Source organism: Arabidopsis lyrata (genome assembly GCF_000004255.2).
Source record: "Arabidopsis lyrata subsp. lyrata unplaced genomic scaffold ARALYscaffold_4, whole genome shotgun sequence".
Lineage (NCBI taxonomy): Eukaryota > Viridiplantae > Streptophyta > Magnoliopsida > Brassicales > Brassicaceae > Arabidopsis > Arabidopsis lyrata.
Window position 1 is genome coordinate 6,141,404 of NW_003302552.1, and position 27,216 is coordinate 6,168,619.

Here is a 27,216-nt window from a genome sequence, read left to right on the forward strand (position 1 = left end):
GGAAACTGAATCGTTTCCCTCTCTATTACTGTTCACTTGCGAAAAAAAATAGTCTCTCTCTCCGTCCCTCGGCGATTCCTCCGAAGACGAACAAACCCTAATTCTCGTGGCTATGAGATGAAGAAACTAATACAAAGAGAAAAGAAAAAGAAAGGAAGACGAAAGGTTACGTAACTTATTGTTTCGCGGTAAATTTACATGTCACGGCTGAGTTATAATGTTTCACGGAAGACGAAAGGTTGCTTAAATTTACATATTACGGCTGAGTTATAATGCTTCATTGCTGACTTATCACAAGAAATAAAATGAAAGTAAACATATTTAATACAAACATACACTACAAGAAAACACGCGTTTTGCGATGTAAACATATTTAATACAAACATAATTAGTCACGCATACCAAACAAATGTTTGATGTCTTCAATGTACTAAATGATAAAATTTAATACAAGCATTAACTGTTATTTCCAGTTTGCTAATTAATTTATTTTCCTATTTTTCTTTTATTAATTTTATTTCCATTTTTTTTACGTATCACGACTGAGTTATAATGCTTCACAGCTGATTTATTGGAGCATTGCGACTGAGTTATGATAACATTATGGCTGATTTGTCACGAATAGACATAAAACACATAAATCAATAGTCATGTTCGCCAAGATCAAATAGGGAAAAGAAAATTCATGCACAACTCTACACCTTCTATCGTCGGTGTTAAATACATATTTGTGTTTCTTTATCTAATTATCAGAAACGGATCAATCATATATCGGGAGAAGGATGAACGAAAATGAAGAAGAATGAGGAAGACGATGACAAATTGGATGATCAAAATTTAAGTTCTGGACATCTCTGTTGATGTAAAAAACACGGTGAAGAATAAGACGAGTAGAACAAGACGAGTAGAAAAAAGACATTTCGTATTTCCTTTGATGATGATGACATAGAATGTTGTATCCGACGTCATTTTTTAATTTATAAAGTGGCAAGTAAGCCACCAAACGAACATATAAATCAACCTAATTAAACCAACCATCAAACAAAACTTTAAGTCAGTCGCAACATGAATACTATTACAGTAATTAAAAAATGAAAAAACAACGGCCAAATTCAGCCATTTAATGTCGTAACTCAACTGAAATTCTTTAACTCAGCCGTATCGTTTAATAAGTCGGTCGTAATTGCATGTTATTCTGGTAATTAATCTTTCGCTACTAAGTCAGCCGTAATTAGGGCGAGTTTTTCGTTAATTCAGTTCATTACGGCTGATTTATGATACTTGAACGTAAATCAGCTGTAACGACATCCCATAAGTAAGTTGTCTTTAATAACTCAGCCAGCCGGAAAAAGTTAATTCAGCCGTGTCGAAGCAATAACTCAGCCAAATTTTTGACAAATCAACCATCGGGTAAAAATTCAGTCGTAACGTACGGCTGGATTATGCTCGAAAGTCAGCTATTTTCTTATAACTCAGACAGATTTCATTAAGTCAGCCGTAACTCCAGGATGAGTTATACTCGTAAGTCAGCCGTTTGCTCATAACTCAGTCATTTTCCTTAAATCAGCCGCAACATACCGTAACTCAGCCGTCATTGCCGCTGTATCGCTTTACGGCTGAGTTCATTAATACATGTCAGCGACTTCTGACGTGGCGACGTGGTTTTTCTGATGTGGAATTAAAAAGTAATGGCATTCTTTGTAATTACGTTTTTTCTTATAACGTGTAACAAGAGCACGCTGGGTATATAAAATATATCTGAAATATGGTAGTAATAAAAAAAAATCTGTATATAACTGATCATTTCACCTAATTTGTGTGACATCTGAGTAACTTTTTCTAATATATCATGCTCGCTTATCGCAAGAGCTTGACAAACCACCATCTCACGTCGATCACCAGATTTGTGACATATGCAATCACTAACTCTATGTGACTCTCCTGCCTAAATACCTGTGGCAGCCTTCCGATCACTGCCACATTTTGTTAAAGTTTTCCATTGATTAAATGAGGAAGCTAAGAGGGGTTATTTCAATTTTCACACAAGTAATCTACTAAACTCTTTAAAAGACTACATACGAGTGGCACACAATTGTAAATCATTACATATGAAAGCTACACTGACTAAATTTTTTTTCTAGATATTAATGTTTGAATTGGTCATATATGTAAAGTCAAAAACTTTAGGTCATATTAAAAATAAAAAGCAGAACTGATGCATGTGACACACCAAGGACAACACATGCCCAAATGGTTTTCTTTAAGTGCGTGTGTTTTATATGGTTGCGTTACAAAAAAACAAAAAAAAAGAAGGAAAAAAGTGAATGGTGAAACATAATTACGTCCACATCGAAAAATACGATGAACACGTTATAACTTATAGTTTTAAAATTGACGAAACACTATGATTGATATGATCGGATAAATATGGAATTTTAAAATTATGATAAAACCTTCAAAAAGAGAAAATAATAATAATAACAATAATCCACAAACGGGACACGACATCATATATATTTTCTAAATATGTAAATTAAATATGTGATCAAAAACTCTGTTAGGTTAAACTTGAAAAGGAAAAAAAAAGTAGTTGTTAAAAGAAGTTGCTAAGACGTATGGGAAATTGGTAATGTTGACAAGAGAGTTATGGATGTTGAGATGTTAATGATGATATCTAACTTATGGCTGTCTTCTTAAATGAGTCAAATGGCTGATGCATTTTACGGGAAGTATAGTAGTTGAAGCAACCCCATTATATCATTATTGCACATTATTATTTCCCTCTCTTTTTTTTTGTATTTAAAGAGATTAAATTTCAGATCGGTAAGTCTTTTTGGACCATGAATTTTGTAGGCCATAAAAAAAAAAAAAAAAGAAGTCCAAAGCAAATGAAGCAGTGAATCAACTTTACTAAAATAAGGTCCAAACACGTACGTGCATGCTTGAGTTTGTTCAAAAATGATTGAAGAACTTTCATTTAAACGGTTAAATATTGTTTTTACTTCTTTGTTTTTTCATTTTTCTTTTTCTTTTTTAGTTTTTGCCATGACACTAAAAGCTTAGGTAATCAGCACGAAAATCCAAACCATCTTCATATTATATGACATTTACTCATTTAGCAAAGAAAATGATTAATGGATTTAGTTTTTGGTTGTCACAGAAAAGCTTTGTTTCGAGAACTTGAACAAAAAGAAGTGGCGGAGGTAAGAACGGGTGAGTGGGGTCACATGACCCATTTAAATTTTATATATTAGTTATTTTTAGTGTAAATTTGATTGAATTTGAGAAAATATTTGGTTAAAAAAGTGTTTAATCCATATAAATTTTTGTTCTAACTTCCAAATGACTCCTATAAAACTTGTTTCTAGATCCACCAAAAAGGGTCTATACTCTCTACAGTCTATATAGTGCAACAGGAAATGATCATGTGAGGTTGTAGATATAAGCAGAGCCGGCGCAAGGAAAACTGGGGCCATAAGCCCAATTTAATATTTCGGGCCGAACTATTTTGTAACAAAAGATAAAAAATCAAAACAGGTAAAAAGTGTTATTCTGAGGAATCAAACTTGAGATACTTGTAATATTTCCATATCCTTGAACCATTAGACTAAAGAGACTTTTACAAATATGGGGCCGATTAAGAACTATATATTTTAGGGCCGCAAACACATGCTTCACCAGCTTGTGCCTAAAGCCGGCTCTGGATATAAGAGAAGATTATCGAACCAATCTATAAGACAATATCATACTTAATAGTTAATACTAATAGTTTTCTTACTTAGCCAAAAAGAAACGGTTTAAGAAGAAAATAAAACTATCCAACCTTATCCAACGAGTCATGATGGTTCTAACTCCCGTTGACTTCATTACATTCACACTTATAACCAGAGTCAACCCTAAGATAATGTACACTAGATTTTTAATAGAGAAATTGTTAAAAATGCCCATTTTTCAATACCCCTTTTCAAAAATGCCCCATTCGAGAGTCCATTTTTAAGTTTGCTCTCTTTTAATTTTTAATGACCATTTTACCCGTATTTGAAACAAAATTAGGTCCACAAAATTTAAAATATTTTTTGGCGGGAAAAGTGATCCCGCAATTTTCCAGCCAAAACACTTGTAAAAACTTGTAAAACCTTTAAAATACCTTGTAAAATTTTCCCGTAAAAATTTTTCCCGCCAAAAATTTTTCCCGCCAAAAAAATTATTTTGCGGGAAAAGTGATTCCGCAATTTTTTTGGCGAAATTTTTTTGGCGGTAAGATTTTTGATGGGAAAAATTTACAAGATATTTTAAAGGTTTTACAGAGTATTTACAAGTGTTTTGTAAGGTTTTACAGTGTATTTTAAAAGGTTTTACAAGGTACTTATAAAGTTTTATAAGGTATTTATAACTTGTAAAACCTTATAAAAAACTTGTAAAACCTTATAATTTGTAAAACCTTATAAAATAGCTTGTAAAATCTTATAATATCTTATAAATACCTTATAAATACGTTGTAAAACCTTTTAAAATACATTGTAAAACATTATAAATACCCTGTAAAAAACCTTTAAAATACCTTGTAAATTTTTCCTGCCAAAAATTTAACGCCAAAAAAATTGCGGAATCACTTTTCCCGAAAAAAAAAATTTTTGGCGAGAAAAATTTTTACGGGAAAATTTTACAGGGTATTTTAAAGGTTTTACAAGTTTTTACAAAATCAAATTTGTAATTTTGATGTGTGCACATTCTCATGTTTTCCTTTTATATTTGTGATATCTTTTATTAAAATAAGGGTAATTTAGTCATTTTGTACATAAAAAAGGGTATTTCTAAAAATGGACTACCAAAGGGGACATTTTTGAAAAGGGGTATTGAAAAATGGGCATTTTTGTGAGTCTCCCTTTTTAATAACACTAGATTTTTAATAAAATTACAAAATCAATGATCACATATCAAACAATCTAGTGACATAGGTAATCGACGATAAACATATATAATTTATAAGAACTAATTATGTATCAAACATCTACTCCCACCTTTCTTTTTTTATTTGATGTTTTAGGAGAAATTTTGTTGTCTTAAATTAGATAATGTTTTCAATTTTCAATGCAATTGATTAGTTTTGACGATTTATATTCTGCAGATTGTTTTTTTTTATTGGTTGAATCATGTTTGAGTAAATAATAAATGATGTTTTAGTTTAGAAATAATCAAAAATTAAATAATTTCTTAACCTGTGTGCATTCTACTAAAACATTAAATATAAAAGAACTGAGGGAGTATAAAACACATGCAATAAACCATTATTAAATGCATAAATGGTACTTCCTCCGTTTCATAAAGAGTGTCGTTTTTTAAAGGTTTTATTTTGTTTCATAAAGAGTGTCGTTTTGTGTTTTTAATGTAGATTTTTAAATCAATTCTTAGTTTTATCCATGTTTTTTCAACTTATTAATTAGAGAGAGAAACTATTTTAGCGTATTAATAAAAGATAAAAAGAAATTTAAATGTTTTTTTTTATAATTTGTGTGCAAAATAGTAGAATGATACTCTTTGTGAAATAGAGGAAGTAGTTTTGAATAGACAATCATCTTCGACATGTCGAGGAGCGGCCTAGAGATCACAAATCCAAGAATACTTCTCCCATCAGGTGTAGGGATACTTCTCCCACCAAACTCAAGGATGCTTCTCCCACTAATCGCATGGCCAATTTCCCTCATCCTAGTCGTCATTCCTCTCCCAAGGGTAGCTCAAGGTCCCATTCCTATCATCACCATGAGCGCCCCCCTTCCAGGAAGAGACGAACTTTGGAGCATGGCTACAACTCCTCTCAATTCTCTGATGAGCATAGATCTAGATACTTCTCTAGTAGCTCTAGATACAAGCCAAGGAGAAAAGATAATCTCTCCCACAAAGAAACTTTGTGTTATTCTAGAGATTGTATAGACCCAAAGCGAGGCTCTAGACATGAAGAATAAGGAAAATCAAGTAGACCAATCTGCTCACCTTATAAGGCAGTTCTCAAGCTGCAGTGGATGTTGCGATGTGGGAATTAAGGGATGTTATGATCAAGTATGCAAATTGTGCTGATCCCTCTGAAAGTGCATCGAGGAAGGAATGACTCTGAAAGGCTGAAGCTCAAGGGCAATTTGAAAAAAACAGCGGAACAAATGGTTATAGCAAGTCTCAATATTCCATTGGGGAGCAATGCAAGAATGGCTTCCCCTGAGACATCCAACAGCCATGAAAGAATCCTAGTTGCTCTAAGGCTTGGACCTACAAATATCCCTCCTCTTTCTCAAAAACCAAAGAAGAAGAGAATAGTTACTAAGACGAAATGAGGGAGACCTCCAGGGCGCAATCTAAGTAAAACCCAAGGAAAGAATCTATCCCCTTGATCCTTCCTAGGAGTAAGGCAAAAAGAGAAAGTTTCTACTTAAGCAACCTACTCCTCATCTCATACTGAATATGGATCCCCTCCTCGAACCTGATTCTAATAGTAGAGATGGGGCAGTAGCAAACAGTGTAGCAGCGGCTGCAACCCCTAGCTCAGGTCGTCAATGTGCTTCAGGTCAAACGTCACACCCAAGTTCCTCAGGTTTGATGGATTTTCGGAATCCATCATACCTCTTTCCGTAAACATAGCTTGATAAAACCGTCAAAAGGCTGGAGAATCCCAAGATAGTTCGTCGAATCAGGGAGATACATCGTTCTTTCTCTCTTGACATCTTTTTCCTCTTGTGTTGGTGTCGGATCCCGCACCAGATGTTCGGGACCAACCAAAGATTGCCACCTAGTCAGGATAACGGCCCATAAAGGATAAAGCCCATTAGATCCACAAGTCAAAAGAACAGTCGAAGTGGTTATCACTATAAGGAGAATCCGAAGTGACTGCACCTCAACACCACTCCGGAGACGAAGTCATGGTCAAATCGGTCCAAGGACATTTGGGCCAAAAGGCGAGGCCCATGAAGATCAGAATCAATTCAAATTCGAACGTTTAGCATTAAAGTCACTCAAAACGGTCACATTTAAGAGAGAATAATTGTACTTAATTAGCCCATTAAATGTCATTCTTCTATGTATAAATATAAAGGCCAATGGCCATGTAAAAGGGGATCGTTCTCTTGAGCAAGAAATATATAGCAATTTTTGTAGCAATTCATAAGCCTTTTACATTCTTATTTTTTGCCCCTCAAGAATAATCTTTCTTATTTTATAAAAATACTTGAGTGTGTGAATCCGACATCCACATTTTGGCGCCGTCTGTGGGGATAGAGGATTCTTGAGTGGTCAGATTTTTCTTTACTACATTCCCGAGATAAGCAGCAATGTCCGGAGGAGACGCCGTTGAGACATCGTTGGCCGAAACCCTCAAAGCTATGCAGCAAACCATGTCGGACATATCACAAAAGTTCTCGGATGTGGAAAAGGCTGTCGATACGTTGCAAACATCCCATGTATCTCTTAGTCAAAACGTCAATACTATACAAACTCGTGTTCGCTCTTTAAGTGCAGGAAATCCTGTGGGAATCCGAAGGAGGATACTCAACTCGCCAAGTTCCGTTGCGCGAAATGAAACCAGCGGACAAACAACTCCTGGTACTACTAATAATGTAGTTCAGCCATTGGATGGAGAGGCACAGCTCGAAGATGAAGCTCAACTTGCAGATCAATACGAGCAGAAAAACCTCGACCAGTTCGAGACTATGAGGAAGGTTAGCCAAGAACTAAAAGAAATGAAGTCAAAGTTCCATCAGGCTACAAGTTCGGAGCCGGATATCAATCGAGTCATTGAAGAAGCTAGGCGAACACCTTTCATCTCGCGAATTGCGAGTTTGAGAATCAAAGATTCCCGGAAGCTCAAGTTGGACCCTTACAGCGGATTGGAGGATCCAAAGAGTTATCTCGTAGCTTTTCTGATCGCTGCTGGAAGAGTCGAATTGGATGAAGCTGATGAGGATGCAGGTTACTGCAAGCTTTTTTCGGAAAATCTATGCGGCCAAGCTTTAATGTGGTTCACCCAATTAGAGCCGGGTTCGATCAGCAATTTCGACGAGCTATCAGCTGTATTCTTAAAGCAATATTCCATCCTTATGGATAAAAGCGTTTCGGATGCCGATCTTTGGAACTTATCACAAGGATCAAATGAATCACTTCGAGTTTTCATCACCAAGTTCAAAGGAGTGATGTCAAAGCTCCCAAGAATCTCACAACAATCAGCTTTATCTGCCTTACGAAAAGGATTGCGACATGATTCAAGATTTAAAGAAGATTTAATACTTCATAAACCGGACACAATTCAGGATGCACTCTTCCGCGCAAACAACTGGATGGAGGTAGAAGACGAAAAAGAAAATTTTGCCAAAAGAAATAAGCAAGAGAAGCCGGCAATCACCGTCCCTACCAAGAAGTTCGAACCCAGGGAGAACAAAGGACCAAAGAAATTTGGGTCGCAACCCTTCAACAGTACCGTCGGAAAGCAATTCCAAGGGAAAGGAAGATCAAACACTTGGGTCCGTGATGAAAGTTTATATTGCGACATTCATAAAGTGACCGGACATTTAACCAAGGATTGTAGCGTTCTTAAAAGGCACCTCACAGAGCTTTGGGCCAGTGGAGATCTTTCCAAATTCGATATAAAAGATTTTGTGAAGGAATACCACGAAGCAAAGAAAAATTCCAAAGATCAAAATTCCAAAAGACCAAGGTTAACCAACGAGGAAGAACCAAGGAATTCTAAGGGTAAGATCAATGTTATTCTAGGAGGTTCCAAATTTTGTCGAGATTCGATAAGTTCCATCAAGAAACATAGACGAAATGTCCTACTCAAAGCAAGCTTGAGCGAAGAAGTCGATTTTCAAGGTGCATCAATATCATTTTATGAAGAAGAAACGCGGCACCTCGAAAGACCTCATGATGATGCCCTAGTCATTACCCTAGACGTTGCCAACTTTGAAGTATCAAGGATCCTTATAGATACAGGCAGTTCGGTCGACTTGATCTTTTTAAGTACCTTAGAAAGAATGGGAATTAGTCGGGCGGACATAGTAGGACCTCCGTCTCCATTAGTTGCATTCACAAGTGAGTCAGCCATGTCTCTTGGGACACTCAAGCTACCGGTCCTTGCCAAAAAGGTATCAAAGATCGTGGACTTCGTTGTCTTCGATAAGCCCGCAGCTTACAACATCATCCTCGGGACTCCCTGGATTTATCAAATGAAAGCAGTCCCCTCTACATATCATCAATGTATCAAATTTCCAACATCAAGAGGAGTGGAAACAATTCGGGGAGATCAAGAAGCTTCACGGACGTGTTATCTAGCTAGCCACCGTATGAAGATTCAATAGCAATTAACAAAGCCCGCAAAAGAGGGACTAAGAACAAAATTACCTAGCGGGCAGAAAAAAGATGATGTAGTAATTGAAGTGGTGTTGGAAGAAGACAAACCGGACCGGAAAATTCGAATTTGGGCAACTTTGACTGGCCAAATAAAAGAAGCTTTGATCGAACTTTTGAGAAAAAACATAACATCATTCGCATGGTCAGCGGCAGATATGCCCGGCATAGATCCAAGCATAATTTGTCATGAACTAAACGTGGATCCAAGCTTCAAGCCGGTGAAACAAAAAAGGAGAAAGCTCGGAGTGGAGCGAGCAAAAATAGTAAATGACGAAGTAGATAAACTTTTGAAAATAGGGTCCATAAGAGAAGTGCAATACCCGGAGTGGGTAGCAAACACTGTCGTTGTCAAGAAGAAGAATGGGAAAGATAGGGTTTGCATCGACTTCACAGACCTCAATAAAGCATGTCCCAAAGACAGTTTCCCGCTCCCGCATATAGATCGACTTGTAGAATCCACCGCTGGGAATGAGCTGTTAACATTCATGGACGCCTTCTCGGGTTATAATCAAATAATGATGAACCCCGAAGACCAAGAAAAAACGTCATTTATCACTGATAGAGGTATCTATTGTTATAAGGTAATGCCTTTCGGTTTGAAAAATGCAGGGGCAACTTATCAACGGTTGGTTAATAAAATGTTCCACCATCATCTCGGGAAAACAATGGAAGTCTACATAGATGATATGTTAGTTAAATCGTTAAAGAAAGAAGATCACGTTAAGCATTTAGAGGAATGTTTTGATATTCTCAATAAATATCAAATGAAGCTGAACCCGGCGAAGTGCACATTTGGAGTCCCATCCGGAGAATTTCTTGGCTATATCGTGACAGAAAGAGGGATTGAAGCCAATCCAAATCAAATTAACGCCTTTCTAAACATGCCATCTCCAAGAAACTTTAAGGAAGTACAACGTTTGACTGGGCGGATTGCGGCTTTGAATCGTTTTATCTCGAGATCAACAGATAAGTCGTTACCTTTCTACCAAATTCTAAAAGGAAACAAAGGATTCCTTTGGGATAAGAAGTGTGAAGAAGCTTTTGGGCAGCTTAAGGCATACTTAACCACTCCACCTATATTGTCCAAACCAGAAGTGGATGAAAAACTTTATTTGTACGTGTCGGTTTCAAACCACGCGGTTAGTGGAGTCTTGGTTCGGGAAGACCGCGGGGAGCAGAAGCCAATTTACTACGTAAGCAAGTCAATGACGGATCCGGAAACCAGACACACAATGATGGAAAAACTCGCACTCGCGGTGGTGACTTCGGCTCGGAAGCTGCGCCCATATTTTAAATCCCATCCGGTTGAAGTATTAACCAACCAGCCACTCCGAACAATACTTCATAGTCCAAGTCAGTCCGGACGTTTGGCGAAATGGGCGGTGGAATTAAGCGAGTACGATATAGAATTCAAAAGCCGGATCAGTATGAAGGCTCAGGTTTTAGCAGACTTCTTGACCGAGCTACCAATACCTGGAACGATAGAGCAATCGGAGAACCAAACTTGGAAATTACATGTAGATGGGTCTTCAACAAAGCAAGGATCCGGAGTGGGAATCAAGTTGGAGTCTCCAACATCAGAAATTCTAGAACAGTCATTCCGATTGTTATTCAATGCCTCCAACAACGAGGCAGAATACGAAGCCCTGATTGCCGGACTTCGATTGGCACAAGGAGTTGGAGCTAAGGAAATATTGGCTTATTGTGATTCGCAATTAGTAGTTAACCAGTTTAATGGAGACTATGAAGCCAAGGATTCAAGAATGGAAGCGTACCTCGAAGTGGTGAAGGATCTATCTAAAAATTTCTCGAAATTCGAATTAATCCGCATACCTCGGGGGGGGGGAGAATACAACTGCGGACGCACTTGCCGCATTGGCATCAACATCAGATCCTGAGTTGAAAAGAGTTATTCCAGTAGAATGCATTTCGGAGCGAAGCATTCAAGACAACAAAGAAACCCTCGTCGTTACAAGGTCTCGAGCAGCGGCACGTGACCGTGGCGAACCAGAGATCGAACCTCCGCCCAACAAACGGAGGAAGTCAAGGGGATCAAACACATTTACCAAGGAACCCGTTGTCTTAACAGATGATGTGATTCCAGAAACGATATTAGAAACCGAGCCGTTAATCGAGGAGGATGTTCTTGAACCAAACGAACATCCCGAACCGGAGCCACGAGTATTTCACAAGGTTGACCAAATTCCGACTAAAGACTGGGGGGCTGACTGGAGGGAGCCAATAAAGCACTACATCATGACAGGCGAGCTCCCAAAGAATAAGTGGCAGGCCAAGAAAATGAAAATCGTTAGCGCGAAATTTTGTCTATCAAAGGATGCATTATATAGACGAGGTGTCAGTGACCCTTACCTATTATGCATTTTTGGGCCCGAAGTCGAAATCATCATGAGCGAAGTGCATGAAGAATTATTTGGGAGTCATTCATCAGGAAGAGCTATGGCTTTTAAAGTTAAAAGAATGGGATACTATTGGCCCACTATGATCACGGATTGTGTTAAATTTGCCCAAAGATGTAAGCGCTGCCAACTCCATGCACCATTGATCCATCAACCTTCGGAGTTATTCTCTTCCATCTCCGCCCCGTACCCGTTTATGAGATGGTCAATGGACATCATTGGACCATTGCACAGATCAACTCGAGGTGTACAATACCTTTTGGTCTTGACGGACTACTTTTCGAAGTGGATTGAAGCTGAGGCATATGTTGGCATCAAGAATTCAGCGGTAAAGGCTTTCATTTGGAAGAATATTATATGTCGACATGGAGTTCCATATGAAATAGTCACCGATAACGGGCCATAATTCCTTTCACAAGAGTTTGATGCCTTTTGTGCGGACTGGGGAATCAAAGTCAATTACTCTACTCCACGATATCCGCAAGGAAACGGTCAAGCTGAAGCCGCGAACAAGACGATATTGAGCAATCTCAAGAAACGTTTGAATCATCTAAAGGGAGGATGGTACGAAGAACTCCAACCCGTCCTATGGGCCTATCGTACAACCCCTAGGCGACCTACCGGAGAAACTCCATTCTCTTTGGTTTATGGCATGGAGGCAGTAGTACCAGCTGAACTCAACGTGCCCTGACTTCGCCGAACGGAAGCACCATTAAATGAGGAAGAAAATTCAGCAATGCTTAATGATTCACTAGATACCATAAATGAAAGGCGTGATCAAGCTTTGATTCGGATTCAGAATTACCAGCAGGCAGCAACCCGATATTACAATTCTAAAGTTAAAAGTAGGCCGTTCTTCGTGGGAGATTATGTGTTAAGGCGCGTCTTTGACAACAAAAAAGAAGAAGGTGCCGGTAAACTCAGTATTAATTGGGAAGGACCTTACATTATTACCGAAGTGGTTCAGAACGGTGTTTATAGGTTGAAAGACTTAGAAGACAGTCCAGTCAAGCGACCTTGGAATGTGATCAACCTAAAGAAGTTTTATGTTTAAAGCTACATGCATTTTTTATGTACATGAACTACGGTGTGGCTTGATCCCGAAATGGGTACGTAGGCAGCTCGGAAACGAGTTCAGCTATTAATAAAAATTTGTTTTATTTCTTTATTAAAGGAAAAGGTTCGGCTATGCGAACATACAAGAGATTGGAAATAGAGCGTTTATTCAAAATGGAATATCCCTCATCGAACACTTCGGGTTATGGAGATCTTGTTGACGAGCAGAATACTTCAACTCCTTGACCAGCAAGGTCGAGGATTGGCATCATGCAGTCCGGAATTCGAGCGAAGTCAGAGATTCCAAGCTCGACCCATTCTCCAGGGTGAGATTCAAGGACGTGAAGGTCTCTTGACACCGTAGTAAGCCTGCGCTGCATCCGATTAATCTTCTTTCGGAGTCTCCTCTTTTCCAACGTAAGCTTCCGATGTTGAAACGCAAGTGCCTCTATAAACGCCATCGCTGTTCCTTGGTCTCTGATTGGGAGATCCCTGATCAAAGCACATGGAGCTCGGATCTGGGATCTTAAGAAGTCGCGAGGTGGAAGAGGCCGCCTATTTGGCTCATTTCCGGCATCTTCGTTTATCATTCCGATCCTGGAGAAGTCGGGCATAGATTCTGAACATCGAAGGTTGAACTCCATACCTGCTAAAATGAAAAAGAGTGGTAAGGAGAAAAGAGAAGTTGAGACTATAATTTATAGGAATGTCATATTCCTAGGAAGCTGCGGATTCTATCCTAATAATGGAGTGATTCGCGAAAAGATTTATGCCCTTGAACCGATCCTGCATTAAAAGACGCATCTCCGAGAATATTTGAAGAGTAAGGAAAATTGCAAATGTTTCCATAATTAAAAAGGGGCCGAAGCCCATTACGAGTTCAAAATAAGTGAAGAAATTAGAGAACATTTATGGAAGAGGCTCAGGAACAGGCTCCTTCATCGCCGGTTTAGTTTTCGAAGTGGACGCCTTGTTCTTGGCATCCACTTCGGGATGATCCCGAACGCGTTTCCGACTGGTGCTGGTCTCCTCCTCGTCTTCTTCCTCGCTATCGGATGGAACGGTATGGACCGGAACATTCACGGGACCCGGAACTCCTTTAGCACGGAGATACATCCGGAGCATCTTCGGGATCTTAGCGACAGAATCAAAGTTCCGCCATTCCCATTGAAAGGGGTCACTTTCCAAAGCCCGTATCTTCCTATCCACCCGAGCAATGCGAGCCTCGAGTGTTTGCCTTTTGAGGCCTAGCCGCTGTCTCTCTTCACACAAGCGACGGTGTTTGTCGGCGACCTAGCATAAAGATGAAACAAAAGTTTTTAATCAAAGACGACAGATATTAACCTTGTCAATAAAGTCGCAAGCCTCTTTCTTCTCCTTTGAAGGAAAGTGAAAGACGGCGTGAGGGAAAAGAACGCCGGCCGGTTCAAAGCCGTCGCCGGACAAGAAGAGTGGGCTGCCGGGATCAATAAGAGCTATGTTTTCGTTTTCCATTAATATGATGTTATGAAGTTTCTTGAGGAAAGATCAAAGCCGGACAAACTCCTATTTATAATAGGGTTAAGGTTTGCCTTGGGAATGAAAATTCAATAATGGTGGCGTTCCCTAGTGGTTTAAACCATTTTTGGAAAATCGAGAAAAGACAATTATTGCATTAAAGACGAGCCGCTTTTCCTACTTTCAAGAAATAAGAAGGGAAAGAGCAACCGTCGCATTAACTACAAAAGTTTCTAAGGCCCAAGCCCAATAAATTTGCCGAGTTGACTAAACCCGAAGTGGGGAACTCGCGTTAAGCCGAGCTCAGTTCTCGCATTCTAAAGAGAAAGGTCTGATCAGCCTAAAAATCTCGAAAGCATAACCACAAGGCCACAAAAGGTTAAAAGCGGACTTTGCAAACCCGCACATAATTTTAACCAAACCCCCTTGGGGTCAAAACCTAGAAAGGTTTAAAAGCCTCCTCAGGCAAATATCTTGTTCAAAAGAAATAATAAAGCCTCCTTAGGCAAAAACAAGTTCAAAATTAAGTTTTAAAATAAATGAGACAATCCCCAATTTAAAGTGGACGCAGCCACTACGGATTAACAGCCACCTCGGACTCCGGCTCGGCAGTCGAAGTTTCATTCACCTCCTTGGCTGGCGCTTGGTCATATGGGGCTCCTGGTCCGCCCTCCATAGTACAACCATCCTCCAGGGTGACCGCCGGTGCCGCAGGAACTTCGGGTGGGACGACATCTTCCGTCTCACTTGAGCCTAGGAAGGATAGTTCCAGTCAATTTTTTTAAAAAAATTAAGGTGAGAAAAAGGTAGTAAGTGTCGGGAGCCAAGCGTTACCTGTCCAGTCTAGACCCGATTCACTTATAGGAGGCGATTCAGTGAAGAATTCCTCGAAGTCCTGCGGGTTGAAGGTCGAAGTAGGAAGAGCTGCCAAGCGACTCCGCTTTTCTGAAAGATTAGCCGACAGTTCGGTCCTTTCTTGCTCCTCGGAGAAATCTGTTTCATGGATTTGATCCAACAGAATCAGGTTGCTCTCATGCTCCTTGATGTCTGATTCCAAATCTGACCTAGCCTTCTCAGTCTGCATGAAGCGGATGGCCCCTTGGATCAACTCCATCCTGCGTCCCTTAACCTCCTTTCTGGCCTTCGATACTGACCTTGCTAACTCGAAATCATGCAACTTGGCGATCGCCTGGTACTTCGCGTGAAGCTCGGTAAGTTAGTTGTTCAGGGTATCGGCGGATGATTCAGACTCATGAAGTCTACCCTGAACACCAGAAAGTTCATCCTGGAGTTTATAATTCCAATCATACTGGTCCTGCAGCTCCCCCTTTATCTTCGCAAGCTCGGATGTTAGACTATCGACCTTGTCCTCCAGATCATGCTTGGAGCCGGTGGAAGAACGGAGTTCAGCTTCAAGAGCAGAAAGTTTTTTCTTCCACGCGTCAATCTCCTTTTCCCGACCAATGACCAACCCCTCATAATGCTCAACCATGTCATTAAGCTCGCCGTTAGCCTGGTATTATACATAAAACCGGAATGGCGAGTCAGTTCAAAAAATGGCAGCACAATCAGAAAAATAAAGCAGAACTAACCCGAGATGAATGATGAGCATGAAGCAAGTAGCGTTCACGGATCGCAGGGCGCCACTTGTCAAAATCTGGCAAGATCGCGCCCGATCGGGTCTTGAAGCATCGGAAAACACTGCCTTCTTTCTCCATAGCTGTGAAGGAAGAAGAGTTGTAAAAATTAGAATCTAAGCAGAGATAAAAACTCTTAAGCGTATGTAAATCGTCAAACCTGAAAGTGATTTGATTTGAGGGACAAGAGCAGGCTTTAACTTCGAAGAAGCATCTCGAGACTCGGAATCTCCCTTTTTAGGAGATGCACTCCGGGAAGTCTTCTCGCTCTCGGGCTGGGAAGAGGAAGACATATCAACAGGTCGAGGAGGACCCATTGGTTCAGTGGGAGAAGATGATCGTGGTGAACGGTCAGTCCGGGCTCTTGATTTCTCCCTTCGCGGAGAGGAATCACTACGAGATGACTTGTCTCTCTTCCTGCGAACCAAGTTCTTAAGTGGTTCATTGCTAAAATCATCTCGGGGAGGACGAGGAGAATCACGACGAGGAGATCGGTCCCTCCGAGGAGAACGATCGTCACGACGTTCGCGACGAGGAGAACGATTGTCACGACGTTCGCGACGAGGAGTTAATCTGAAAGCAGCGACGGATCTGGCTCCCTCGGTGCTGTTGTCATCAACCAGCAGGGTCCTGCTGTAGTATTTTTTGTCGATGGCGGCCGCAAGGAACGCCTTGTTTTCGTCACAAGCCTCTGCTATCGGCTTGGAGAGTTTCTTACGCTGGGCAGTAAAGGCCCGAGCTGACATTCCCTGAGTTGAGGGAGGAAGCGGAAGACGATGAAGTTGATTGGGGGGACTGTTGGGGTCGGGTTCCACCCTTTGACGCCGAGCCAGACTTTGGGAGTCTTTCAAAGATCATCTCGGGGCATCGCATCATTCACCTCGGGATATCTGTCTAAACGATTTAGTATACCCGAGCCCATCGCCTCGGGGATACTTAAACAAGACGACGAAGGCACCCGAGCTCAATTGCCTCGGGGGCACCCGAGCCCATCGCCTCGGGGATACTTAAACAAGACGAAGGCACCCGAGCTCAATTGCCTCGGGGGCACCCGAGCCCATCGCCTCGGGGATACTTAAACAAGACGACGCAGGCACCCGAGCCCAATTGCCTCGGGGGTACCCGAGCCCATCGCCTCGAGGATATCCTGAACAACACATCAGAAGCACCCGAGCCCAATTGCCTCGGGGGTATCCGAGCCTGGTCGCCTCGGAAGTTTCTGAGCCCATCGCCTCGGGGACACCCGAAGAAGCCATCCTAGAATGCCCGAGCCAGTCCTTCATGTGTACCCGAGCCGGTTGCACAAGTTCCCCGAGGCGAAGTCTTCATTATCGCCCGAAGCAAAGACTTAGTAAATATTCTTCTCTAAAGGTATCATTTCCAAGCAAGTTATCATTTCCGAAAAAGAAGGATCATTTCCGATAAACTCGGAAATGATAAGGAAGAATCGCGAAGGATCAACTCAAATCAGGAAATCTTCCGAAAACTCCGAAGAATAAGGAAATTGTCCTAATCCGCGATATTCTGGCCGACTTCAAGATAAATGGAAATCTTCCGAGAATATCGCTGGAGAGGCGGTTTATCATCCCTATATAAAGAGACTCAAGGCTCAAACGAAGGGATAGGCAATATCGCTCTAGAGATTACACTACGCAAAGCTCTCATAGCACAAACACCTTTTTTCTTTTACGATCAAACTCTTGTACGATCAAAATCATCTTTTCATTAATAATATCAAGAACACCATCTTTGGTTTCAATCGTTTCTGTTGTTCTTTGAGAATTCACGATTATCGTATCCCTAAAATAAAACCCTAGACAAATCTTGATTGTGTAAGTTTCGACTTCCACAGTTTGGCGCCGTCTGTGGGGATACTTTAGAATTCTCTTACCCTAAGACGCAGAACTCGATTACCGAAAAGCATGATGAACGAAGACGGTCGTCAGACGCCACCAGCTGGAGGAGGAATCCCGAACCCTCCGAACCCTCAGAATCCTCAACCCGCCGATCCGACGATCCTAGCGACTCTAGCCGAACTGAAAGATCTGATGGTTAAATTCCAGAAGAAAACTGACGACCAAGAGAAAGCCAACCAAACCTTGGCGCTGCGAGTCGACGAAATCGCAACACGCGGGCAACAAAAAACCACACGTTTCCAGACTCGGCCACCACGAGCTCGGAGGGACTTGCCTGGTATTAACCCAACGAGACTCACGTTCGCGACACCAACCGGCAACACCAGAGTCGCAACCCGAGCCGACCCTGCCCGGCGCGAGAACCAAGATGATCCCACCGAGCCGGATGCAGTAGACTTGACGGACGAACCAGATGATCTGCAAGATGAGCGTGCCCGAGCCGGAGCTAACTCCGCCGAGCGAACAAATCTCACTGATGATGAAGAAACTGAGGAAAACATAAGGTGGGCCGAAGAATCCGAAAGAGAAGACGAGCTAAGCAAGATCCGGGCCTCCCTAGCCAAGGCAGAAGCCGATATGAAGCTCGTCAAAACCCAGATACATAGCGTCTCATCCTCCGCGCCGAACATTGACCGAATTTTGGAAGAATCTCGGAATACGCCTTTTACCAAAAGAATTTCTGAGACGACGATGTCCAACCTGGGAAAGTTCAAAATCGACTCTTACAGCGGATCAACCGACCCGAAGTGCCACATTAAATCGTTTGTGATATCTGTGGCCCGAGCCAGGTTCAAGCCCGGGGAAAAGGATGCAGGTCTGTGCTTACTGTTCGTGGAACACCTCAAAGGACCCGCATTAGAGTGGTTTTCAAGATTGGAACGAAACTCGATTGATAGTTTCGACGAGCTGTCGACATTGTTCCTCAAACAATACTCCGTGCTCATCGACCCCGGAACTTCCGACGCGGATCTATGGTCCTTGTCTCAACAGCCCACCGAGCCATTAAGGGATTTCCTCAAAACCTTCAAATCAACGCTAGCCAAAGTCGAAGGAATTACAGATGTAGCAGCTCTCTCGGCTTTGAAGAAAGCTCTCTGGTACAAGTCAGAATTCAGGAAAGAGTTGAACCTGTCTAAACCGACAACAATTCATGACGCGCTGCATCGAGCCTCGGATTTCGTCGCCCACGAAGAAGAAATGGCGCTACTAGCAAAGAGGCACGAGCCGACGAAACAGGCATCCCGAGCCGAGAAAACCGAGAAAACTGAGAAAGCCCAAGCGACACCTCCAGTCCAGAACAAGACGCGTGAGAGCGGTACGTATACGCATCACGAGGGGCGCAATTTCTCAGGATACCATAGCTACCAGATTGACACGCCCCGAGGCCGTGGCCGCGGTAGAGGCCGTGGCCGCGGTAGAGGCCGAGGCCGTGGGCGAGGAAGAGAGTCCTTCACTTGGACAAGGGATCAGCCACCGAGCAACGATCAAGAATATTGCGAACACCACAAAATTTTCGGCCATCATACCTCGAGATGCCGAAGCCTCGGAGCCAAGTTAGCAACCAAATTCCTAGCTGGAGAACTCGGAACAAACGTTACTCTTAAGGACCTCGAGCCAGAGCCCGAGCAGACCAACCCGGGAAGAGATCCCGAACCAAGGAACCAGGAGTCTCAGAAAAGAACCCGAGGGACGGAAGACGAAGATCGAGATGGTACGCGACAGAAGGTTCTTACCATAATGGGTGGATCACCATACTGTCCTGACACCGTAGCGGCAATCAAAGCTTATCAGCGCCGAGCCGAGACGCCAAGCAACTGGACGAGACGCCTCGATCGACCTAACGACGTGATCACGTTCGAAGAAAGCGAGACAAACGGGCTCGACATGCCGCATAACGATCCAATCGTCGTCACGTTAGCGATAGGAGACCACGATATTTACCGAGTATTAATTGACACCGGCAGCACCATTGACGTGATCTTTCGCGAAACGCTCCAACGAATGAACATCGACATGTCACAGGTGATTCCGACCCCGAGGCCTGTCCTCGGATTTTCAGGGGAAACTTTGATGACGCTTGGGACCATCCAACTACCAGTCCGAGCCGGCGGGGTAACAAAGATAGTCAACTTCTCAGTCACCGATCGACCTACCATCTACAACGTCATAATGGGAACCCCGTGGTTAAATCTAATGCGAGCTGTCGCATCAACATATCATCTGTGTGTCAAGTTCCCGACCCCTAATGGCGTGAAAACAATTTGGGGCAGTCAGAAAAATTCTCGGATGTGTTTCATGGCAGCACACAAACTCCGAAACCCTGTCACTGAAGTGAAGGCTGAAACGGATCACAAGAAATCAAAACTTGGCCGGAGTGAAGAGAAGGCTATATCTAAACAGTTATAGCAATTACAGATCGAGGAGGCGCGCGAGGAGAAGAAGCCTACCTCGGATCCTGTAATCTCCATTAGCCTCGACGACGAACGGCCTGAACGATGTGTGGAAATTGGCAGCGACTTAACCGAGAAGCTCAAGACCGAGCTCATCTCATTCCTCAAGGAGAACATCGACACCTTCGCCTGGTCGGCCGAAGATCTACCTGGGGTAAGCATCGACGTAATCTGCCACGAGCTGAATGTTGACCCATCTTTCAAGCCCATCAAGCAGAAGCGAAGAAAATTGGGTCGGGATCGCGCAGATGCAGTGAACGCTGAAGTAGAAAAGCTCCTAAAGATCGGCTCGATCTCTGAAGCAAGATATCCGGACTGGTTAGCAAATCCTGTCGTGGTTAAAAAGAAGAACGGCAAGTGGAGAGTCTGCGTTGATTTCACCGATCTGAACAAAGCGTGCCCTAAAGACAGTTTTCCGCTCCCACATATCGATCGTTTAGTGGAAGCAACCGCGGGAAATAAGTTGCTATCATTCATGGATGCGTTCGCAGGATACAATCAGATTCTCATGCACCCCGACGATCGCGAGAAGACAACATTCATCACAGACCGAGGTATCTACTGTTACAAAGTCATGCCCTTCGGACTCAAGAACGCCGGCGCGACGTATCAGCGACTCGTCAACAGGATGTTCTCCGAACAGCTCGGGAAGACGATGGAAGTTTATATCGACGACATGTTAGTCAAATCCCTTGAAGAAAGCGATCACATAGCCCATCTACGCGACTGTTTCCGTCAGCTCAACAAGCACAACATGAAGCTTAACCCGGCAAAATGTCGTTTCGCGGTAAAGTCTGGAGAATTTTTGGGATATCTCGTAACTCACCGAGGCATCGAGGCAAACCCGAAGCAGATCGATGCTCTACTAAACATGCCCTCACCGCAGAACAAGCGCGAAGTCCAACGTCTCACCGGGAGAGTCGCAGCCTTGAACCGATTCATCTCGCGATCCACTGACAAATGCCTAGCTTTCTACAATACTCTGCGCGGGAACAAGAAATTCGAATGGACCGATCGCTGCGAAGAAGCTTTCCAGGAACTGAAGAAGTATTTAGCTAATCCACCGGTATTAGCAAAACCAGTCCCGGGCGAGCCACTATTCCTGTACATAGCAGTCTCTGATACGGCTATAAGTGGAGTCATAGTCAGGGAAGACAGAGGGGAGCAGAAGCCGATATTTTATGTCTCGCAAACTTTCACCGACGCGGAAACACGCTACCCGCAAACTGAAAAGCTCGCCCTCGCCGTAGTAATGTCAGCTCGGAAGCTACGGCCATATTTTCAGTCTCACTCAATTGTCGTCATGGCGTCCGTATCACTCCGAACCATCCTGCACAGTCCGAGCCAATCGGGACGCTTGGCCAAGTGGGCAGTAGAACTCAGCGAATATGACATCGAATACAGAAACAAAACATGCGCGAAATCTCAAGTCCTGGCCGATTTCATCATCGAGCTGCCAACAGAGAACGTCCGAGAAGAGTCACCCAACGCTGTTTGGATCCTCCACGTCGACGGCTCATCCTCAAAACAAGGTTCTGGCGTCGGAATCCGCCTCGCATCACCAGAGGGTGAAATCCTTGAACAATCCTTTCGGCTAAATTTCGACGCGACCAACAACGTGGCTGAGTACGAAGCGCTGATAGCAGGACTTAAGCTGGCTCGGGGACTTAAGATCAACAAGCTGCGAGCCTTTTGCGACTCCCAGCTCGTGGCAAATCAATTCAATGGAGAATACGCGGCTCGCGACGAACGAATGGAAGCGTATCTTGCTCTCACGCAAGACTTGGCGAAACAGTTCGGAGAGTTTGAGCTAACCAGAATCCCACGAGGTGAGAACACATCGGCCGATGCCTTAGCAGCTCTAGCTTCAACCTCCGACCCAAATCTGAAGAGGATCATACCGGTTGAGTTCATCGAAAAGCCGAGCATAGAAGATAATAGCAGAGATCAAGTTCTAACAGCTCGGGAAACGGAAGAACCGGAAGAAATGGACATCGAACAGCTCGACCAGCAAACTACGGATGCAACCGAGCCCGAATACGGAAGCGACGCCAAATGGATCGGAGCCATCCGAAGCTACATCGCCGACGGAGAAGTTCCTATCGAAAAATGGGAAGCTCGGAAACTTAAAGCCAAAGCGGCTCGATACACTTTGATCGACCGAGAACTCTTTAAATGGCGATTTTCTGGTCCCCTCCTTATCTGTGTCGAAGGAAACGAAGCTCGGAGAGTTATGGAAGAAGTACACGGCGGATCTTGTGGAAACCATTCCGGCGGGAGAGCCCTAGCCATAAAGATCAAACGCCACGGGTATTTTTGGCCGACGATGGTCAAAGACTGCGAGAAATTTTCTCAACGGTGCGATAAATGCCAGAGGCACGCACCAACCATTCATCAACCCGCTGAGCTCCTCTCTTCCATCACTTCGCCTTATCCGTTCATGCGATGGTCCATGGACATCATCGGACCTCTACACAACTCCAAACAGAAGAAACTCGTCCTCGTACTAACAGACTACTTCTCCAAATGGATCGAGGCAGACTCTTACGCCAGCATCAAAGACGCGCAGGTCGAAAACTTCGTCTGGAAGAACATCATATGTCGCCACGGGATACCTTACGAGATCGTTACAGACAACGGATCGCAGTTTATTTCGGCTCGGTTCGAAGGATTCTGCGAGAAATGGGGAATTCGCCTCAGCAAGTCTACGCCTCGGTATCCTCAGGGGAACGGACAGGCCGAAGCGGCAAACAAGACGATTCTCGACAGAATAAAAAAGCGCCTCGACGCAAAGAAAGGCCGCTGGGCCGACGAATTAGAAGGAGTACTCTGGTCACACAGAACCACGCCACGGCGAGCCACGGGAGAAACACCTTTCGCCCTTGTCTACGGCACGGAGTGTGTGATTCCCACCGAAGCCGAGATCCCGGGACTAAGAAGACGTTTTCTCCCCGAGCAGGAAAATTCCAACACTCAGATGATGCTGGACGAGCTGGACTTAGTTGACGAAAGAAGAGATTCGGCCTTGGTTCGAATGCAGAACTATCAGAATGCAACGGCTCGGCACTACAACTCTCACGTAAAACATCGCCGTTTCCACGAAGGAGATCTCGTACTGCGCAAAGTTTTCCAGAATACCGCCGAACAAAACGCAGGCAAACTCGGCGCGAATTGGGAGGGACCTTACACGATCGCAAAGGTAATCCGTCCCGGTGTCTACGAACTCATCAACATGAACGGCAAAGCGGTACCTAGATCCTGGAACGCAATGCATCTAAGGAAATATTACCGCTAAAAAACCTAAGGTACGCATGTACTTGAACTACGGGGTGGCTTGATCCCTGAAAAGGGTACGTAGGCAGCTCGTCCTCGGACGAGTTCAGCTACCCCCCCTAATTAAAAAAGGGGGGAGTGGGTCCGTATACTTGTATACTCCCACTAAATTTTTCAAATTCACTAAGTTTTTACCCTTCGGGTTATCAATCTTATCCACCTCGGAGATTTTAACGGTCGTCTTATCGACCTATAAAGCTAAAAGTTCGTTCGGACGATGGCCACGTCCTCGGACAGAAAAAGCTCTTTTCACCGCCTCGGTTACAGCGCGCTATACAAACAGTCGAGATGGTTCGGTCGGAGATATCCTGCCATAAAGAAATCGTCTTCAGAAAACCCAGTTGACTTCTACACTGGTGCCCCAGTTCGCTTCTAAGCACTGGCATCGACTATATCAGCTCGGATCGCAACCGACAAAGATTAGTCCTACTTACCAAAACCCAGTTTACTTAACACTGGTACACGATTTGCCTGGTTCGAAAAGTGGTTCGAAAAGTTACTCTGAGACTAGAAATTTATCGAGAACAAAATATATTCATTATCAATAATAGTGGATAAAGCCGTCCAGGCATCAAGTCTTACAAAAATCCAGAATTAAAAGAAGGAATGCGCCACGGATCTACTCATCCCGCTCCTCCGGAACATGTGCGACTTCGGAACTCAGATTCGTGCCGGCCTGATCCGTAATACCAATTCCCGCGGCAACCCCCTCGATTGACCTGTTTCCGAAATTATCTTCAACAGAATCCGGAGAAGCCGGAGGAAGCCTCAGATCCTCTCGCAGCTCGGTTCCGATCCGCACAAACTCCTCCTCAGCATCTCCATACTCAGCTTTCCACTGGAGAACTTCCTCCTTCTCATCCTCGACATTTTTGCCGCCTTCAAGGTCGGCGATCAATTCAGCGTTAGCTCTGGCCTGGACGAGGAACATGTAGCGCTCGGACGCCTTCCCATACAGGTCCATCTTCGCTTCTATCGCCTCGACCTTCTTGGCAAACTCCTTCCTAGCCGTTTTCCTCTCCCGACGTACTTCCTTCTCCCGAAGCGATTTCTCCTCGGTGAATAGTCGGTTCAAGCGTTCGATTTCGGCTTCCATCTTATGACGGAGACGAAGACCGTCCTCAGCCACCTTCAATCGCTCGACCTTCTCTGCCTTAGCCAACGCTTCGGCTTCCCGCCTGGCCTCATCCGCCTCGGCAACCTTAGTCGCCGCCTCGGCAATCTTGGCCTCTGCCTCGACCATCTTGGCATCGGCCCCAGCAATTCTGACCTCCGCCTCGGCTCGGGAAGTCTCGTATCTACGGTTCGAGGAGTCGTAGGCTCGAACCATGCGGTTCATCGAATGGAAAGCCTGGAACGCAAAAAACTAAAGTTAGTACTAAGAATTTTAAAAGGCTTAGGATGCTTCGGAAATAAACCATTACCTTCAGGAATCCCGCAGCAGTTTCGCGGTAATTTTCAGCCTCCAGCAAGGCCTCGGGCGCAGCTAGGGTCGGACCCGAGCAAGAAGCGATAAGATTAGCAGATGCCGTCTTATCCTTGTAGATGGGAGCCTCGGTGCGACTCCTTTTCTCTTTCCTACGACCTCCCGAGCTATCACCTTGGGGCCTCTTAACCTTCGCCTTAGCTTTCGCCTCGGCACCAAGAGCGACAATAGCCGAGGTCCCTACCACCTCGGGGATATCGGTCGGAGGAGAGATTCGCCCAGCCGCCTCGGGCATGATCGAAACCATATCCCGAGCTTCATTGGTCGCCTCGACACCGACGGCTTCCAGACTGGCCTCGGGAGGAGTAGGAGGTCTGAAGTTTGCCTCCAAAACAGCTTTTTCCTTAGCCGCTTTCTTTTCAGCAGCCTTCCTGGCTCTCAGAGATTGCGCAGCTCCTTGCATTTCGATGAGGTGATCTAGACGGTGGTCGGATGATTCCGAAGAAGATTGGCAGGGAGCTCCGTGCAACAAACGCAAGGCTCTCTCAATCCTTTCCTGGGAAAAGTGCTTCGTCCAATCGCACTTCCGAGCTATTAGTTCGTCGTGGAGGTCTAGAAAGCCTTCGGGAATGTCTTCGAGAAACGACGGGTTCCGATCTGCATGAACAAGAAAAAAGGTCAATAAAAAGGTTAAAGCAAAACAAGACAGCAAATACGGCTTCGGGCGTAGTACCGATTTGTCTCCACTTTCCAACAATTTTTCCTAAGTAGTCCTCATGGACACTATATTCATTCAAGGCTACGAAGAAGAAATGGTCAGTGTATTTCTCATCCTTGCTCGGGAAACCACCGATAACCCTTCTATTTGGCCTCGGAGATATGTAAAATCTCTCAACAGGGCCCGGTATGCGCCGGATCTCCAGGAGATTCCTTAAATGGCTTAGGTCGACGAGGTTGACCGTCTCAATACTTCGGACTAAAATCCCCACTAGATGTCGCAAGCCTCGGGTCGTAATCTGGGATAAAGCTATCTTGTACGACCACAGAAATGCCAAAATCGGCCTCGGGATTGGAAGCCAAAGGAAGCAATGATAGAAGAACCCCTCATAAAGGGTAAAAAACCCCTCGGGCGGATCATCGGCTCGCTCAGTTGGAGTTGGAAGTCTCAGTTCAACCCCCTCGCTAAAACCAAATCGAGCCTTGAGATCCCGAAGGGAATCCTCCGTGCACAAAGTAGAGCCCGGGGGATCAGGTTTCCTAGCTTTCTTGGCTCGCTTTCTCTTCTGTTGACCCTTGGCTGCTTGGACTTTAGCTTGAAGCAACCTAGCCGCCTCGTCAGAATCGTAGTGAACCTCCTCGGCCTTAATAGGAAGTAGAGGCACCTCGGGGGCATTTCGCCAGCACGATACTCCAGCTTCACCAGCTGCCAGTGGATGGATCCTCCTTCTACTCAAAATCGCCTCGGGATCATCAGGCAAATCCTGATCTCGAGCCACATTTGCAACCGTATCTTCCCGAGCGATGAAACGGCTCGGGTCTTCTTCCAGTGAAGCCGATTCTGCATCACTTCCACGGTACAACACGATCTGGTCTGTGGTATCCGCCTCGGGGTCGCTCGAGGAACTCCAGACCATCTTTCTCTTATAGACGGGAAGATGAGTGTCGCCTCGGGGCGAATCGCTGGAATCAGATAGAGACATTTCCTGGCTCGGGAGATTGAAGAAGTTGATCGGAGGAACAAAGCTCGACGGATCGGAGAAATCAACCTAGATCTAATGACGGCGGCGCTATGACGGAAGTATTACCGGAAAAAGTAGAAAATGCAAGAAATCAAGATCAGAGAGAAGAGAACGAACCTTGAAAATTTTCCTTTGCAATTGCGAAATGAAAAAATGAGTCGAAGGCTTAGCATTTATAGAGATTTGGGGCGCGTCGGGAACGAATGAGCCAAATAAAACACATCGAATCCGCGTCTGAGGCGCGTCGGGAACAAACAAAGTGAGTAGGATACTTCGCATCCGCACGGGTCTCGGGAATCAGCGAAAGGACCTTTCCACTTCTCGAGAAGGAATCCCAACCGTCGCACGCCAAAAGAAG

The 27,216-nt window shown here is 44.1% G+C and overlaps 2 protein-coding genes across 2 annotated transcripts; both read right to left on the reverse strand.

The window, feature by feature from the left end:
• Positions 1–13,769: 13,769 nt before the first annotated feature.
• On the reverse strand, positions 13,770–14,354 carry LOC110229236. Its single transcript, XM_021028979.1, has 2 exons — positions 14,205–14,354; positions 13,770–14,153 (listed from the first exon to the last, which is right to left on the reverse strand). The coding sequence occupies exons 1-2, from the start codon at positions 14,352–14,354 to the stop codon at positions 13,770–13,772; spliced, it is 534 nt and encodes a 177-aa protein (XP_020884638.1).
• A 9,958-nt stretch (positions 14,355–24,312) lies between these two features.
• On the reverse strand, positions 24,313–25,414 carry LOC110229237 (uncharacterized protein At3g60930, chloroplastic-like). Its single transcript, XM_021028980.1, has 2 exons — positions 25,118–25,414; positions 24,313–25,044 (listed from the first exon to the last, which is right to left on the reverse strand). The coding sequence occupies exons 1-2, from the start codon at positions 25,412–25,414 to the stop codon at positions 24,313–24,315; spliced, it is 1,029 nt and encodes a 342-aa protein (XP_020884639.1).
• Between the last annotated feature and the right edge of the window lie 1,802 nt (positions 25,415–27,216).